General features: G+C 40.5%; 1 protein-coding gene across 6 annotated transcripts in view; it reads left to right on the top strand.

Moving 5' to 3' along the window:
- sash1a (SAM and SH3 domain containing 1a) overlaps nt 1-15139 on the top strand; it is a 160687-nt gene that overhangs the window by 96999 nt on the left and 48549 nt on the right. For 2 of the 6 annotated variants that reach the window (XM_075459642.1, XM_075459645.1), the window contains exon 1: nt 11981-12651. The exons of the other annotated variants lie outside the window; for them this stretch is intronic. In XM_075459642.1, the coding sequence (XP_075315757.1) occupies nt 12544-12651 (108 nt within the window). In that variant the 5' untranslated portion in view covers nt 11981-12543. Of the gene's footprint in view, nt 1-11980; nt 12652-15139 lie in introns of those variants that run through there. 6 annotated transcript variants of the gene reach the window in all.

A 15139-nucleotide genomic window follows, 5' to 3' on the forward strand; every position in this document is an offset into this window, starting at 1 on the left:
GTTCTTATTTGTATTTGTTTGTATTGATGCCTGACTCAGAGGTGGGTGTTTGATAGCTACTGTAAAAGTAAAGGTTGGTAAACACATAAACCAGAAAATGCAGGAGGATGGGAATTGAGAATAATGAGAAGGTTTCTGGTTGCTTACTAGCTTGGAAGCATGCAAGTTCTCTCCCTCAAATTGAGTTATTTCTTTTGAAGTGGCTCTTGCTTTTACAAAACCAATCAAATCCGGATATTTTCTGCGTTCATTTTCTGGAAAATCTGCACGTTTCTCCCAAGTTTGTGGACGGGTTCTTAATGCATTAACAGTCCTCAGCCCCAGGGGGAGCTCTTTCTCCAGCTGTGGACTGTAAACCTCTTGCCCTTCCCTGCCCCCTGGATCCACGAATTCCTTCTTTTAACCTCTCCATCTATTCCATCAGTTTCCTCATCAGTTACTTTTTGTCATTTTCTTTTTTTAGTATTTGCTCTCATCATATTACACAAACAAGAAGTCATGATTTGGTTCACTGACGGTGGCAAACAGTACAGTACAGGCCACTGATGTAAACATGTCACCACCACATGTCCCCGGCATTAACACACAGAATCAAATGTCTAGCTGAGGTCATGACTTAACAAAATACAAAAATACCAGACAAATTGGTCCTAGATATACTTTTAAATAATTTCACAGTCGCTAATTGGCGTCTGTAGAGTATGTTTTTGGATGGCTTTTGATGATGTCTAACTGTAAATTCTGAAAAGAAATCCTGCAAAACATGCTTATTATGAATATTTTTAAAATGTATTAACACTAACACATTTAGTTGGCATATATGAAATATATCCATACGGTTGTAATGCAGACAGCTTTTATGCTCAAAAGTCAAGACTGAGCTTTACAACCCATATGTCTTTTTTTTTTTGCGCTGAGATCATCTAGATCAGCCCTCTTGCAGCTGTCCCTCAATCTATTCCAGACTAGACATAGAGTAAAAGTCTTTGTGTAAAGAAATGTGTGGAGTTATACTAATTTGTGACCTCTGCACACTGCAAAGCCCCGATTTCAATCCAAATGAAGGAACATTTAATTTTCTTGTCTCTTTAGTAGCTGTCTCTGCATTTATTATAATGCAACTGAGCAAATCTAGACTCCAATCAAGATAAACATAATTTCTGAAGTCTTGCAAGGTTTGACCCTCATATTCAGACCCAATGAAGATTCAGTGTTTGCACAATTAATGCTGTTGTAGTTTTGACGGTGGTGTTAATATTCACCAGATGGTCCAGCACAAAGCAGTAATGATATTCAGAGGGAAGGAGGGTAAATACTGCACAGCTCTTTGCTAAAAGCCAGAGTTGTGCCACAGAATATAGATCTCTTTTTTTGGGCAGCATGGGCTCAGGACTAAGCCCTGCAGCACAAAACATCTCAGCCAACTCAGAGCTCGTGTGTCTGCAGCATGTGTTTTTGGGTGCCCCTCAGGGACCCCATCGTTCCAATACCCTCCCTGATGAATTACTCCATCTTATTTAATGTTTTGCAACCTGCTGGATCTGCCCAATGTTTTATTATCATTTTTTTTTTTTAAATAATTATAGCACTGCCACAAGAAACATTAATTAGTCAATAAATAACAGGTATTGTGTTAGGGAAAAAAATCTTCTCATTCAAGCTTCTTAAATGTGAGTTTTGGTAAAGTGTTCTTTTTTAATTGATTTCCTTTTTTTTAAGGATAGCTGGCTTCAGTATATTTCATCCCTATATTTCTTCTAACAGCATCCATCACGTCCATTCATCACGTAAATCTTTAGATAAAGACGCTACTATTCCCTATTTAGAATATTTTATTCTTGTTATGCAACAGAACCATCTTTAGCCAAAATGACATTTTACTCTTCATTCATTTAATCTCAGTGAACCCACTGACCTTTATTTTGCCTCTGGTCTGGTTGTGTTGTCATGGCTCCAGGGAAGCTCCACACTTCCAACAGGGTGATGGTTAGTGGACCAGGCTATTTACTGGTGCAATAACTGACCTCGAACATGAACTGGAAGGGCACTTATTAAACCCTCTAAGCTAATTACCAGCGACCGCTACATTCATTTTGTATATTACCCTGGTCATACTGTTAGTGTGTGTGTTGGAATGTGACACAGAAAACAGAGAGCTACAGAGCAGTTGTGTTGGTGAGTGTCAAAAAGGTGTGGTAATTAGGTCTGAGTGTCTGTCTGGACCAGTGATTGCAGATTGGACTCCCCACCAGCCTGTAGTGAGCCTTCGTCAGGCCGAAGCAACCATCACCCCAACTTGTGCCAGGCATCGAGCCGTTGCTATGGTAACCTGTGGCTTTATCGCCTAATAGGTTCTGAATCAGCCAGTTACAGAGCAGAAGCAGAAAAAGAGTTGGACGTGATTTGCTTTCAGTATTTCAGTTATATGACAATGGTGAGGGCTGTGTTTTCAGACAGTTGGAATGATTTTGGAAGCCATCAAATGCCTTGTCAGATAGTTTTACATTGTTTACAGTTCTCAGGTAAATAATTGAATTCTTAGGGTGATTACAAACACAAGTATGGCTGTATTGCTTCAGAATTAAATACCTTGAATGAACCCAAAAACTAGTTGGATGGTTTTATGAAAAAACCTTCTTCCCTCTGTACTTATGATCAAGCAGCTTTATTTGTTTGAAGATGCAGCCCACAAGTTTGACCAGTGCTCTGTACGTCCCCATGTAAACCTTTTAAAGTAATCATGAAAATATACAGGTTTTGCTTTGTTTTGTGTTTTTGTGGATCGATTCTACCACTGGGCTCATATTCTGTTAGTGTAAGCAGGATCCTCTGGGTTAAAGTGGGGAAGAATTCCTATAAAAGTGGAGGGCTGCAATTGTTGAGCTGAGCTTGCATTATGTTTGCGTGTTATGTGGTTGAGTTTCAAGTAGACGGCCAACCAGAAAGACAAAGACAGATTGAAACTGTACAGTCAAAGATACTCATATGTACACAAGCAAGCCTGAGAGAGATTATGGCAAAACGGATCATTGGTTGTCCTGCCTGTCAATCATCATTTTTTATCTGTATCTGTAACAATAAGACTTTACAAAGAACTGAGACACAAACGTATGTGTTGAAACCCCCTGTGTACTGAGGTATTGATATCCATCCACCAATGTGAGTCAGAGCAAATTTTTGCACATCAGCATGTATTTTAACATCGCTGTTTATTTGCCTCTTAATGTGCAAATGGCCAAATGCGGAGTGTGTGACAGATTGTGTGTCATGGACTGTGCGTGAGATATATGGTGGTTGTGTTGATACTGACAGTAATTACAGAAGGCTGTACCACAGCAGCCTGGGGCTGGCTCGGTAACAAGTCATTATAACATCTGATACATAACCAAATGTCAGCCATGTCTGCAGCATTTGCTGCTGCAACGTGACATAAATCAACGAGGTTAGTTGAGCTGTAATTGCTCGTGATACATAACTCATTGGAAATATTTTTTTTTTCTGAAGATTGTGAATGTCCTTCTTGATGTTCATCTAAATTTCATTTGCAGATGTCATGCTGCTCTGTTACTCTTTCAGTTAATGCATGGCTGAATGTGTGCTGTAATCTAGCATCTGTTTACGGAGACGATCTATGCCAGCGATAATGTGGATGGAATCCTTTACTCACTGCATTCACAAGAGACTCTCTTGTCTTTCTCTTCTCTTATAAAACCTGAATGTTGTCTGTCTAATAGTTTCCACTAAATAAGCTGGCTCCCTTAACATCTACACTCATTGCTTTTACATATGTTCAGATTCCAAACAACTAGCACTGGAGAAAAAGGAAAAAATTCTAACGTGGTTTTCTGAGTTTAATACGTTTAACCAATATTTGTGATCCGTCTTTCAGCTGTGTTGTGTACTCCATGCTAGCATTACTCGAGACAACAGGTGAGCGTGTTTAGGTTAAGAAACTAAGCAGAAACAGACCCATTAAAACCTTTATCAGCATCCACTTGCTCTTATCTATAGCTTTGGAATGTACAGTAGCAATGCGTGCAAGCTTCAATGTCGATGCGTGTCTTTGTTCCTGAGTGTGTATTTGAGTCCTTGGACATAATTATGTAGTGTGTTCACACCACACATGTTCCTTAATAACATTGAGGCCAAGCCTGTTTTTACAGTTTCTAGCTCAGAGGCCAACATATGGCAGACTGGCTGACTTGGCATAACAGGATGTGCAACAAGATTTAATAGACAGTCCAGTGTCCTGCCTGGGCGAGCCGGGTATGTGTTCTGTGGCTTGTAAGTATATTTGACAACAGCAGGGGGAACCACTATGTCCCATTTTACGAACTCACTCTTAAGACGGAGGCACCAGATGGAAACACAGACACCGGAAGTTCTGTAGAAGGGTTTGGACAAGCTGATTGATGCTTAAGTTTAGAAAGAGTGAAGAAAACACCTTTATTTAGATGTTTTGAAGATTAAAGGCGCATTCCATCATTTTTAGCGAGTGTTTTTGTCAAGTCATATATATGCCTTTCTTATTGCCATCAGTTGCATCAGTTGCTCATTTTTTCACATTTAAAGGTGACTCTTATTTTACTTTGACTGGAGTTGTAGTGCACTTGGTGTAGACCTAAGAGTAGTTAAGCTTCCATACTGAAAAATGAGAAATAACATCAGGCTATTTTCACATCAGCCAGTGATTATTTTAGAATAAAGTGTGTTGCAAAGGCTTGAGATGAAAAATAAAAGAAAATAATTTACTCAGTAGTGGTTACTAAAAGTTTGTAAACCCTTGACTCTTGAGCACTCACGTGCTCTTTCCATATGGTGAAACTGCTCCGCCACAGCACATCTCGTGCCGACCTCCAATACACAGAGTGAGATGACACACTGGACATCAGCTGAGAGCCTGGCAGTGCCATCCTGACACCAACACAGCTGCTGGCCAAGTCTCATGACCTCCATCTATAGTGATGCTAAAACATCTCCTCAGTCTGCACCTGTGGATTCATTATCTCCAACAAACAAACAAACCCCGTTCTTTTCATTTTCAAACACACCTGCGGACACAAGTTTCACAATTATGCAGTTTATTCTTGCCCCATGGTCTTTTCTGTGTCACACACGTCCCTGCCAGCAAACATCCCCAAACTTCAAACACGCCAAACACTGTGCACTTAGAGGACTGGCCTCTGACACAGTGCTGCTCATTCTTTTAGAATCTCACTTACATCCAAATAAACATCTGTCCTTTCAGTTGTGCCTGATTTTAAAATTCTTTAAAAAAAAAAAAACCTTGAACCTTCACACACTCACACACACAGTGTTGTAACATAATCACCTTCTGCATGGCTACAGAGGCGTGCACAGCATGAAGAATCTGGGAATCCAGGGCTTAACAGAAATATGCACTGTTTTTATATTAGCGTGTTTTTTGTTTTTTTTAACTCAAAGCACATGAAAGCGACCTACGGTTACCAGTGCATTACTGAAAGCATGTAAACACTGCTCAGAAGTGCTTGTGACTTAAATTTGCATGCTTTATAGACAGCCAACATATTCAGGACTCAGGAAAAAAGAACAACACAGAGGTATCAGTGTCAAATTTAATTTAATTGCAAAATAAGAGTGAGAGTCGTGGCAAAATTCCAGTGTAAATGTTTTGTCTGTGTCAACAATGGTATCAGCAGGCCATGTTGTGAAAAACATTGAGTACCCCAGGATTTGACTTCTAGCCTCTCAGCATCTCAAAGACAGACTTTCCTCTTGACTTTGAATTCCTGTGAATACACGTTTACACATTTGGAATTTCTCCCTCATCTCAGATTGTTTTCACTGACATACCAAACACTAGATGAGCTATTTGAGAGGTTTCAACAGTGAGTTTTGGTTCTACTTACAGTAGATTATCTCATGCTCCTACCCCAGACGGACCTTCATTCCTCTTCACCGTATCAGTTTGTTGCTGTTCTCAGTGTTCTCCCTGTTTCCCATATATACTGCTTTGTATGTTTATCTCACACTCAGTTGTCATCCTTCTTTTTTTCTTACTGCAGTGTTGATTCCACGGTAATTCCAGTGTTGATGCCTAAAGTTAACATTTCTTCAGCTTTCAAAAGACTCCAGTGTTACGCTCGACCACCCTATGAAAAGTAATACCTAAAACTCACAAATACCAAGTGCCTGCGGATCCCCTAAAGCTTTGTTTTTAGCAGAGAGACCAAAGTGTTGATTTAATGTGCTGCTTAACTAAGTGTTCGTTAGTGTGTGTTAGGGAGAGTTGCAGCAAGGAAACAGTAATTGGTTTTCATGCTAATTGGGCTTGTGTGATAACTCCCACACAGACTCAGCAGTGTGTGAGGCACAGTGGGGTAGGCCTGCCTGTTCATCTCACACAGATGCATTTTCTTGCACGTTGGAATACACAAAAGAACACAAGTACATACACAAATAAATACGCACTGATGCTCACAGTCTGAAAGAAAATGCCCAGGGACTGTCGGGCCTTTGACTCATCGACTAGTGGAATTAATGATGCAAATTTCTTGATCTAAGATATTCAACAAAAGCATGCCGAGAACTAAAGGATCAAGACTTTGCACCCCATTAGTTAAGGGTAAATGGGTATAGGTCTTAACTTGAGAGAAAGAAAAAGAGGGTGAAAAGTTTCAGTAATCAGAGAATAAGTGGTGACTACGTGCTGTCTTGGCTTTATGTCATCCTTTTGGTTTCATTACTCTTCATCTGTTAGGGGTAGAAAAAAATATGACCAGACTTTTATCATTTGAAATCTTTTAAATCTAGAGTATTCATCCTGTAAAACGCAGTTGTTGGACTATTAACTATCACTGTGTAAACTGCAGAGAATGCAATAAATGTCAGTGTTGTGTGGATAGCATTCCTTAAGTGTGCTGTTGGTACCCTCGATGTCTGTCCACCATGCTGTTAATCACGCCTGCCACTACGTTCTTGACTCCCCAAGGAGATATTTGTAAGCCCGGGGGTCACTGATCTCTAGGAAGGGTCAGTCTCGCTATCAGGGGAGGTCCAAGCCCTGCTTTGCTTTGCTTTAACACCACCTACATTCTTTATTTTCTTTTTTTATCTCTAGCTCTATTTACCCCAGGTTTGAGCACTGTCTTCCCACTCCTCTTTCTCTTGGCTTAATGTCAGTTAACTTAATGTAACATTTTATTGTTGGAAAATAAAGATTTTAGGCCTCTGAAAGCCACATTATTTCAATAATATGTGGTTTGACTTGCAAACCTATATAGCTTTGATTTGGTCTTTAATGCTATCTTCTTCTGGTGTCTAAATGTGTTCGCATAAACATGCTTACAAGTTTTGTAATAATCTTGCTCAGTTGTCTCCAATCGGAAATTATACACTGTGATGTCTGTGGAAGTTTATGCAGGTCTTTAAGATTACTTAGCCGGGGGGGGGTAGGTTGGGTGATTAATGAAAGGACTCAAGTGGGAGATTAGTTGATTCTTTGTAGACACAATTTCTCTATAAAGCATCCATAACTTTGCTGATAACTGCAAAACATGATACTCTTACCAGTTCCTCTCTTTGCAAATCAAGCCTGGGGATGAAACTTTCTATCTTTTTGTCTTAATGTTCCCATTACCACCTGGTTTTGGAAATGTGGCACTACTGCCACATTTCCAAATCCCACATTTGGGATTTGAATCCCACCCTTTTTCACTTGTGAATTTGGATATTATTGATCGCTTAACAAGACTGAGTATTTGCAGCTCGAAAAGAAGCCCATATAGGTTTATGGCTATAGATGGAATAAGCAGGAAAGAAAAAATTGTTCCACTGAATGTTCACTCGGATCATGGTCCCATGCAGATAAAGACCCCTTTTCACAAAGATATTGCACAATGACACCAACAAAACCCACTAATATTACCTTTTGAATGCGATGGAAAAAATTTGAATCGGCATCAAATCTCACAGCAAGTGACTCTGGAGTAGTGGCAGGTATTAATCGGCGTTGGCGCTGATTAGATTGATGGAACGCCCTGGTGTACATGCTAATTTTCAATAGAGGTGCTGCGTACAAGGCTGCATGAGTGGGCACAGCTCCTTTTTAACAGAGACACAAGTTTGCAGGCTATAAAGTCTTACACGGAGGCTTTGAAACTGACAGCAGTAACTCATGTACAAAAATAATAAAACTATCTGAATTATCTAGAAAAAAAAATCACGCATTTCAAAAACTGTGTGCCAACACAGCCTATAGGATAATGGGCAATGCCATCCGATTGTGTCGTCAAAGCTTACAGGCTTCTCCTCTTGGATGTAATGGTAGTTATTGGATGTAACTCAAGTTCTGTGTATGTACCCCTATGTTATGCTGCAGATGCAGCCCTTGCTCTTTCACACTGACCAAACAATGGCAGCGTAGTTCCATCAAAGAACTATGTTTTCGATAAAGGGGCAAGGCTTTGACATGTCTGATATAATATTCTTTTGTCTCCTTTGATGTTCACCAGCTCCACGCCAAGCAAATGCACAACAAGACAAAGAAACTAGTGAATATGGTTAGAACAACAGTTAGGGGAATATATTAAAGACAGTGAAAAAATTGTCAAAATAATAGCAACATTTGTCTTGTCTTTTAAAATGTTCACAGGAATTTATATATTTATTGCTTTGTCATTTTTGTCGAGAGGGTACTGCCTTTTGAACCACGAACCATGAAAAAGTTATCTAAACAAATGTCACAAAATGATCCTGTGGAATTTCATCCAGAAATGTTCTCATGAGAGAAGACCTCAACATACAATTAGCATCTGGTGAAATAACAAGAGGGACTTCTGTTTTCTCTTGTCTGGCAACATGACACCTTGATTAGTGATTAGTGTGAAAAGAGGGAAATCTGGCTGCTACGCACACCAGCAGTGTTTCAAGAGCATGCACTGAGTCAGCGGGCTTCCCTCTCTGCTCATTAATGGTTTGACCCCTCGGTTTGTGGCACTCCACGTGGGAGTCGCACTGTCTTGCATGAGGGTAAAGGATGGTTTAGCAAGAAGAGTGATTTCTGCTGGTGAAAGATGTGTTTGTAGGGATGGCTTCCAATCTGGAAAGAGGATGAGGATTTCAATTATTTTTTCTTAATTTAACCTTTATTTAACCAGGAAAATCCCATTAAGATTAAGAACCTCTTTTTCAAGGGAGAATAATGCCTACAAATTACAATGTGGACACTGTTCTGATGGATGGAGCTAAGATTTAACAACAGTATGGACACACATTGCCTTGTACAATAGCAGCCTTACCACGCATTGCGGCTGCCACCCGATGGTTACAGAGGAGAGGTCGGCAGTGCAGACCCCCCGTACTGTCAACTTGCCTCCCAACAATGCTGTGCTTGTGTGAGTGTGTTTTCAGTATGTTTAGACTGCGTTCAAGATACTGTGGAGCAGCTGCCACTCATCCAAGACCTTTTAAAGTCATTTCTCAACGACACAGACTTTGAAACAGGATATTGCATATAAAAGAATGATTTATGCCAACAAAAGTGTAATCCTTTGAAAGTAAAGCTGGACCTCTTTGTGCATGGGGAAAAGCAAACTTCAAAATTAATTTTTAGTCACATGAGGACACAAGTTTGACCAATACTTTAGTCTAGACTGAAATGTGACTGTGGATTACTTTTAAACTTTGTACAGAGTTTGTACTTTGTACAATGAGGTTCACTACATTGCTTGGATTAAATGCATAATCCATTTCAATCCAATTATAGAATATTTATAATCTATATGAGGTACCTGCCCAACTAATGTTGCATTTCCACGGCATATGGCATGATTTTTTTTGGCTTTTCATTGTGATAGTACTTGATACTTCTTCAGGTATCTCCTTGGTTGAGTTTCCAAATTAGATGAGCCATTACTAAAACTTGATGTGAAAACATTGTACACTAAGGCCAAGTCCATGGCTTGCATGTTGGCGCAAACCAACTGAGACTTTGCTAATGAGCAGACAGTCATACCAACAGAACATTGCAGAGGGGAGGCTAATGGTACATTCAGTTCGCAAAATCACAGCTATTTGGGCTACACAGAAGTTTCCAGAGGTCACTACATGTGTTTCCATTTCTTTTTTTTAATCCCATGTAAAATATGTGAGTAAGAAAAAGTGAATGGAATTGGTAAAACTAAAAAAAAAGGAAGCTTTGTTTTAGGTCATTTTTGCCTGTTTTGACAAAGACTTGATGTGCATTAGGGGATAAAAACAACTTTGAGGATTGTGTCTAACCACCTAAATGACTCACCAGCTATTTTGGGTCTGAGTCAACAAACAAATGCACGTTTCTGCCAGATAATCTTCCTAGATTTTCCCCACAGACGAAAATAATTCCTGATTTAATTTTGTGGATGTCCAGTTTGGACAACTACTTCTTCTACTAAATTATAGCCACAAGCAAAGTAGTCTATATTGCCACCCTTTGGCAACACTGTGCAGCTTCATTTATTCACTTCGAACCAGTCAATAGAAAAGTATTAAAAAAGTAAGTAATGTCTTTTTTTGCATTTTTTCAAAAGATAGCTTCTGTTTCGCTCTGCGAGTGAATGAAAACCCAACTACTGTCATGTTGTATGTCCTTGTTTTAATATAATGAATATTTTTATCAGACAATTAAAATGAAAACTTTTCATACACCGAATACCTTTAGATTATGCCACCAAACATGCAAATGCATGAATGAAATGCATCTGAGCCTTTTGTGCCATACATAGCTGACAGCAGGCCTCCTATTACGCACATGCTTTCACACAAGTGAAACTGTAGCTTTGGGGATTATTGTGTAACTGATCCCCTTTTATATGGCCGTAGAAAGAATGTGTGGTTAACAGTTTTTTCTGGCCTCTACCCTTTGCTTGTGTTACTTTTAAATGCATGCTCTTAATGCATGTGGTGGTGTTGCATGTGATTGACCCGGTACGCAGCAGGTAAAGCAGCATTTTTGACTGGCTTTAAACCACAGGGAAGGGAGCTGAATGAAGAATGGTAAAATGTTCAGTTTTACACTATCTCACATCCCTGCCCTGCTGGCTACTGTCACAAGACCTGGCAGCTGTGGCTGCTCTGAGAAAATGGGCACTTTACAACAACGGGGAGAGCCACAGACAGATTCAGGACCTCTTCATTATAATAGTAAAGCCTGCTGGCAGAGCATAACAAACGGCTGATCAGACAAGAGCTGTGCAATTTCATGCTTGTTCATTACACAATTCTCTTTATGCTACTTGTTTTCAAACTACAGCTGCAGCACAGAATAAATGCTGTTAAACTGCATTGCAGATACTGTTTGTGTAATGTCTGCAGCAACCCAACAGTTAGACAAAACTCAGAAAATCACTAAAGAGTTGGGCAACTTTGGCTTAATCTTGAAGTTTGTTTTATTTTAATGTTTTTGTCTTTCTCTGGCATTTTAGGCAGATTTATGCATGCAATGGGGCACTGCATGCATCAACCCCTTACGAACATTTTTCCCATGTGCTTTTTTTTTTTGTTTGTGAGACAATTGTGTAAAGAATGTGCTTTGTTCACAATCCCTATTGAAAACTGTCTGGAGAGATGTAAAGGACGCCAACATGCGATGGAAAAAAAAGAATTTCTAGTATTTTGACAGTCCCTAAATAAAGTATATAGTACTATGAAAAACTTGTGCACAAGTTTCGGCTTAAATAAAGCGTTCGTAGAAGGTAACATGTACAAAAAAATATCCATTGAGTAGAAGTTTTGACGGTGAAGAGTCGCCAGAGAGTGAATTGTCAACAATGTGCTGTATAATGTATCATCAAATAATAGATGACTCAAACAAATGAGTGACATGAGTATTTATTTATGTATTTAAAAAAAACTTTTGCAACATGAATAATTAGGAAGTGGTGTGTTGGATAAGTTTGTTTTTCGCTCTTCCTGCTGTAACGTCTTGTTGGGAGGAGTGTGAGGGGGAGAGACAGGGAGAGACGGCGGGTGAAGAGAGGGGGAGGCGCAGTGTTTTGCTCGGGCGTTCTTTCACTCGAACTTTTTTAATGGAAATACTCATGTATTCGCCTGCTGCTTTACTTTAGACAGCTTGCTGCCTCTCCTCGAGGGGTTTCTTAAACTTTTCGAAAACTTTTGATCAACTTCGACGACTTCATCTCCCCCGGCGTGAGGTTTGATTTGTGCCCGGAGACGAATCCGTGCTGTGCGGAATTCGGAGCAAAGGAGAATATTCTCACTAATTGTGGGTCAACATAGTCCACACCATCCTCTCTTTTTTTTATTTGGGGTTTTATTGTTTGTATCTAACGCACCTTTTTTGTCGTGGATATTTTTATCAACATGCCAGGACGCAGTTTGCTCACCAAACTTCGAATCGTGCCAAGCAATGTTGGAACATTTCGCCTGTGCGTCAAGGGCAACTCTTTGTAGGAGCAGCCTTGGCACCGACATCTCGTGTACAGCCGGTGTTCAGGTCCCTGCTTGTGGGCTTAGACTCGAGCTCTGCACCGTACTGCCTGTAGACTCTTTTTTTCTAACACAATGGAGGGTGAGCTGGGGACCGGTGCGCCCTCCGATGAGCCCCAGGCGGACAACGCCGCTGCGTCCGACAGTTTTTCCCAACTGTGGACGGACGTTATGGGGATGCTGGTAAGTTCAGGGAGAGGGGGGCGACACGATCACACGCTGACATCACAGACTCAACTAATCGAAGTTTCTCACCTTCGTCCTCAAAGGTGATTTGCCTAACTTGGTTACTGTGAAGCGGTGCATACAGAATTACGCATCAAAATAACACGTCCTTACAGGCCCGAGTTTCAAATCCATCTGCACTTGTAGTCTTGAGTGCGGGTGATTGGGTTGTTGGCTCCTGAGAGCATACAGTTGAGACGACCGGAGCTCCGTGCAAACTGGAGGGAGTTGGTAGGTTACGCGCTGTTAAATGAACCTTTTGTTGTATGGTGTTTGTTGTTTCTTTGTGCTGCCATACACTCTTCTCTGTGGCTGCTGGACATTTAGTGTGCTTACAATCTTTTTCCTCTGAAAGTGAAACATGATTAGGTATCTGATGCTATGTATGAGGGTTTCTGCTAGTTCTGTATTTTAAACTAGACAACAGGGTAAACATACTGATTATTAGAGATGTTCATATATCCAGTGTCATATGTTTTGGTTTACAGGGAGGAAACTGCTATCCTACATTTTACTAATTCATGGTTAGATAATGCAAGTTGGGGTAAAATTTTGTGTATCTTTTAAGTGCATCTGACCTGAGCTGACGTGTATTGTAGCAACATGCATTCCTTCAACAGGCTCCTTTGTTTGGCTGCCAACCTAATCTTAGGCGTATGGATCTGATTGATCTCCTGACCAAATGTGTTGCAGTCTGTTAAAGGACAGAGGTGTTAATTTGGTTTGGTCTGATGTGAATGGTGTGTAAATGCAGGATTGTGTGTGCACAGGGTGAGAGTTGTGGGTGCTGTCCTGCCCCTGTGACACTAGCTGGGAGACCTGGCTCCCAGCCAGGCAATTTAACCAGATTTATTGCTTTGGAAGCAAATGTCTGCAAGGATGTGCTTATCTTTGTTCTTTTTTCATCTTGCTTGACCTGAGGCACACACAATAGGCAAAAAGTTATTTAAATTATTATGTTCTCTAACTCAATTCACAGTCGTACTTCAGATATTTTTGTTGGTTGATAAAATGTGTATAGGGTTGATATGAAGGTGAATGAACATGAAGCTTAGGTCGTCTATTTTTGTTGTTGTCAAGATCCATTAATATTTGACCGGCTTTAACGTTCGATTTTCGTTAGTGACCGCTCTACTAGTGCACATCCTAAGACAATATAAAAGTAATTTCAACACCATTAGCCATCTTGCCAGCAGACGTGGCGCAGTCTCAAATAATTGCAAAATCTCTGACCTCAGTATTTGCTGGATTCATACTCTGTGTTCTGTATCACCTCACATGTTTATGTCTTGATCATCTGATAGGCTTACAAAGCCACAAACTACCTTTTAACTGCAGAATAAGACTATATATAAATAAAGTATGAAAGTGTAGTCCTTGATTGACCTTTGTGGTTGCTTTAAGTCTGTGCCTGTGGCATGTTCAGTCAGCCAGTTTTTTATACTGCAACTAACAGGTTTAACAACCATGATAATGCATAAATTTCTCTTGGTTGATTTTCCCTAAAAGCGAATGAGCATCTGGAATTCAGTAGCAGGAAGGCAAAAATCTTGTTTTTGACTTGTTTGTGACAGCTTGCCAGGTTGATTTCTTCGCTTTGGACTGTTTTGCTAAGTTTATTTTTCAAAGAGGTCTTTCTGTTTGTTCAAAAAGGTGTTGCGTGAATGTCGATGTTAATAGCATGACAGTGAAACCATAACAAAACTGCCCTTCACGGTGAACTTTAACTATTTGCTCAGGCTCCTATCTTTAAACACATTGGCCCTCATTTATCAAGCCGTCGTAGAAAGCATCGTAGATATGAGCGGAGAACTCGTCGTACGCAGAGGCTCAAGTGAGATTTACAGAACATGCGTACCACACCAATCCCATCGTAAGACCGAGCGGCTGTTGATAAATCCGGCGGCTGAAATCCATCGTAATGATCCTAACCACGCCTTCTACAAAAGGGGGTTGAGAGGCCGCACCTCTAGAGTTTGCGACATGGATTGACGAAAGGCGGCAAAGAAACGCTGCCAACAGCGTTGACAGCTGGGACGCCTGTCAACAGCGTTGGCGATGTAAATCGCAGACCGGACGAGTTATGTATTTTCCCCTACTGTGATGGTCAATAAAATGTGATAAACTCCAGATTAAATTAAATCTTTCTCCAGAATCTCCAGTAAGATCAGGAAGAAGTGGTCCGATATGAAATTGGCCAAAAAAGAAGGTCGCAGCTCTCCGACGCAGCATGTCACAAACGGGGGGGGTGGGTGGAGGATTTGAGTGCCTTGGAGGAGATGGTGGTTGGCGTGATCGGAGCTACGTCCTCATCAGGCGTGCCAGGGAAACTTGACACTGATGCGCCCATGTCAGAGCTCGAGAATGGTAAGAATGACTGCACACCCAAGACGTTTAAATAAAACAGTTGCTTTAATTTTCAACACAAATGAGGTTCCTAATCAAA

Source organism: Odontesthes bonariensis, chromosome 24, assembly GCF_027942865.1.
Source record: "Odontesthes bonariensis isolate fOdoBon6 chromosome 24, fOdoBon6.hap1, whole genome shotgun sequence".
NCBI classification, from domain to species: domain Eukaryota; kingdom Metazoa; phylum Chordata; class Actinopteri; order Atheriniformes; family Atherinopsidae; genus Odontesthes; species Odontesthes bonariensis.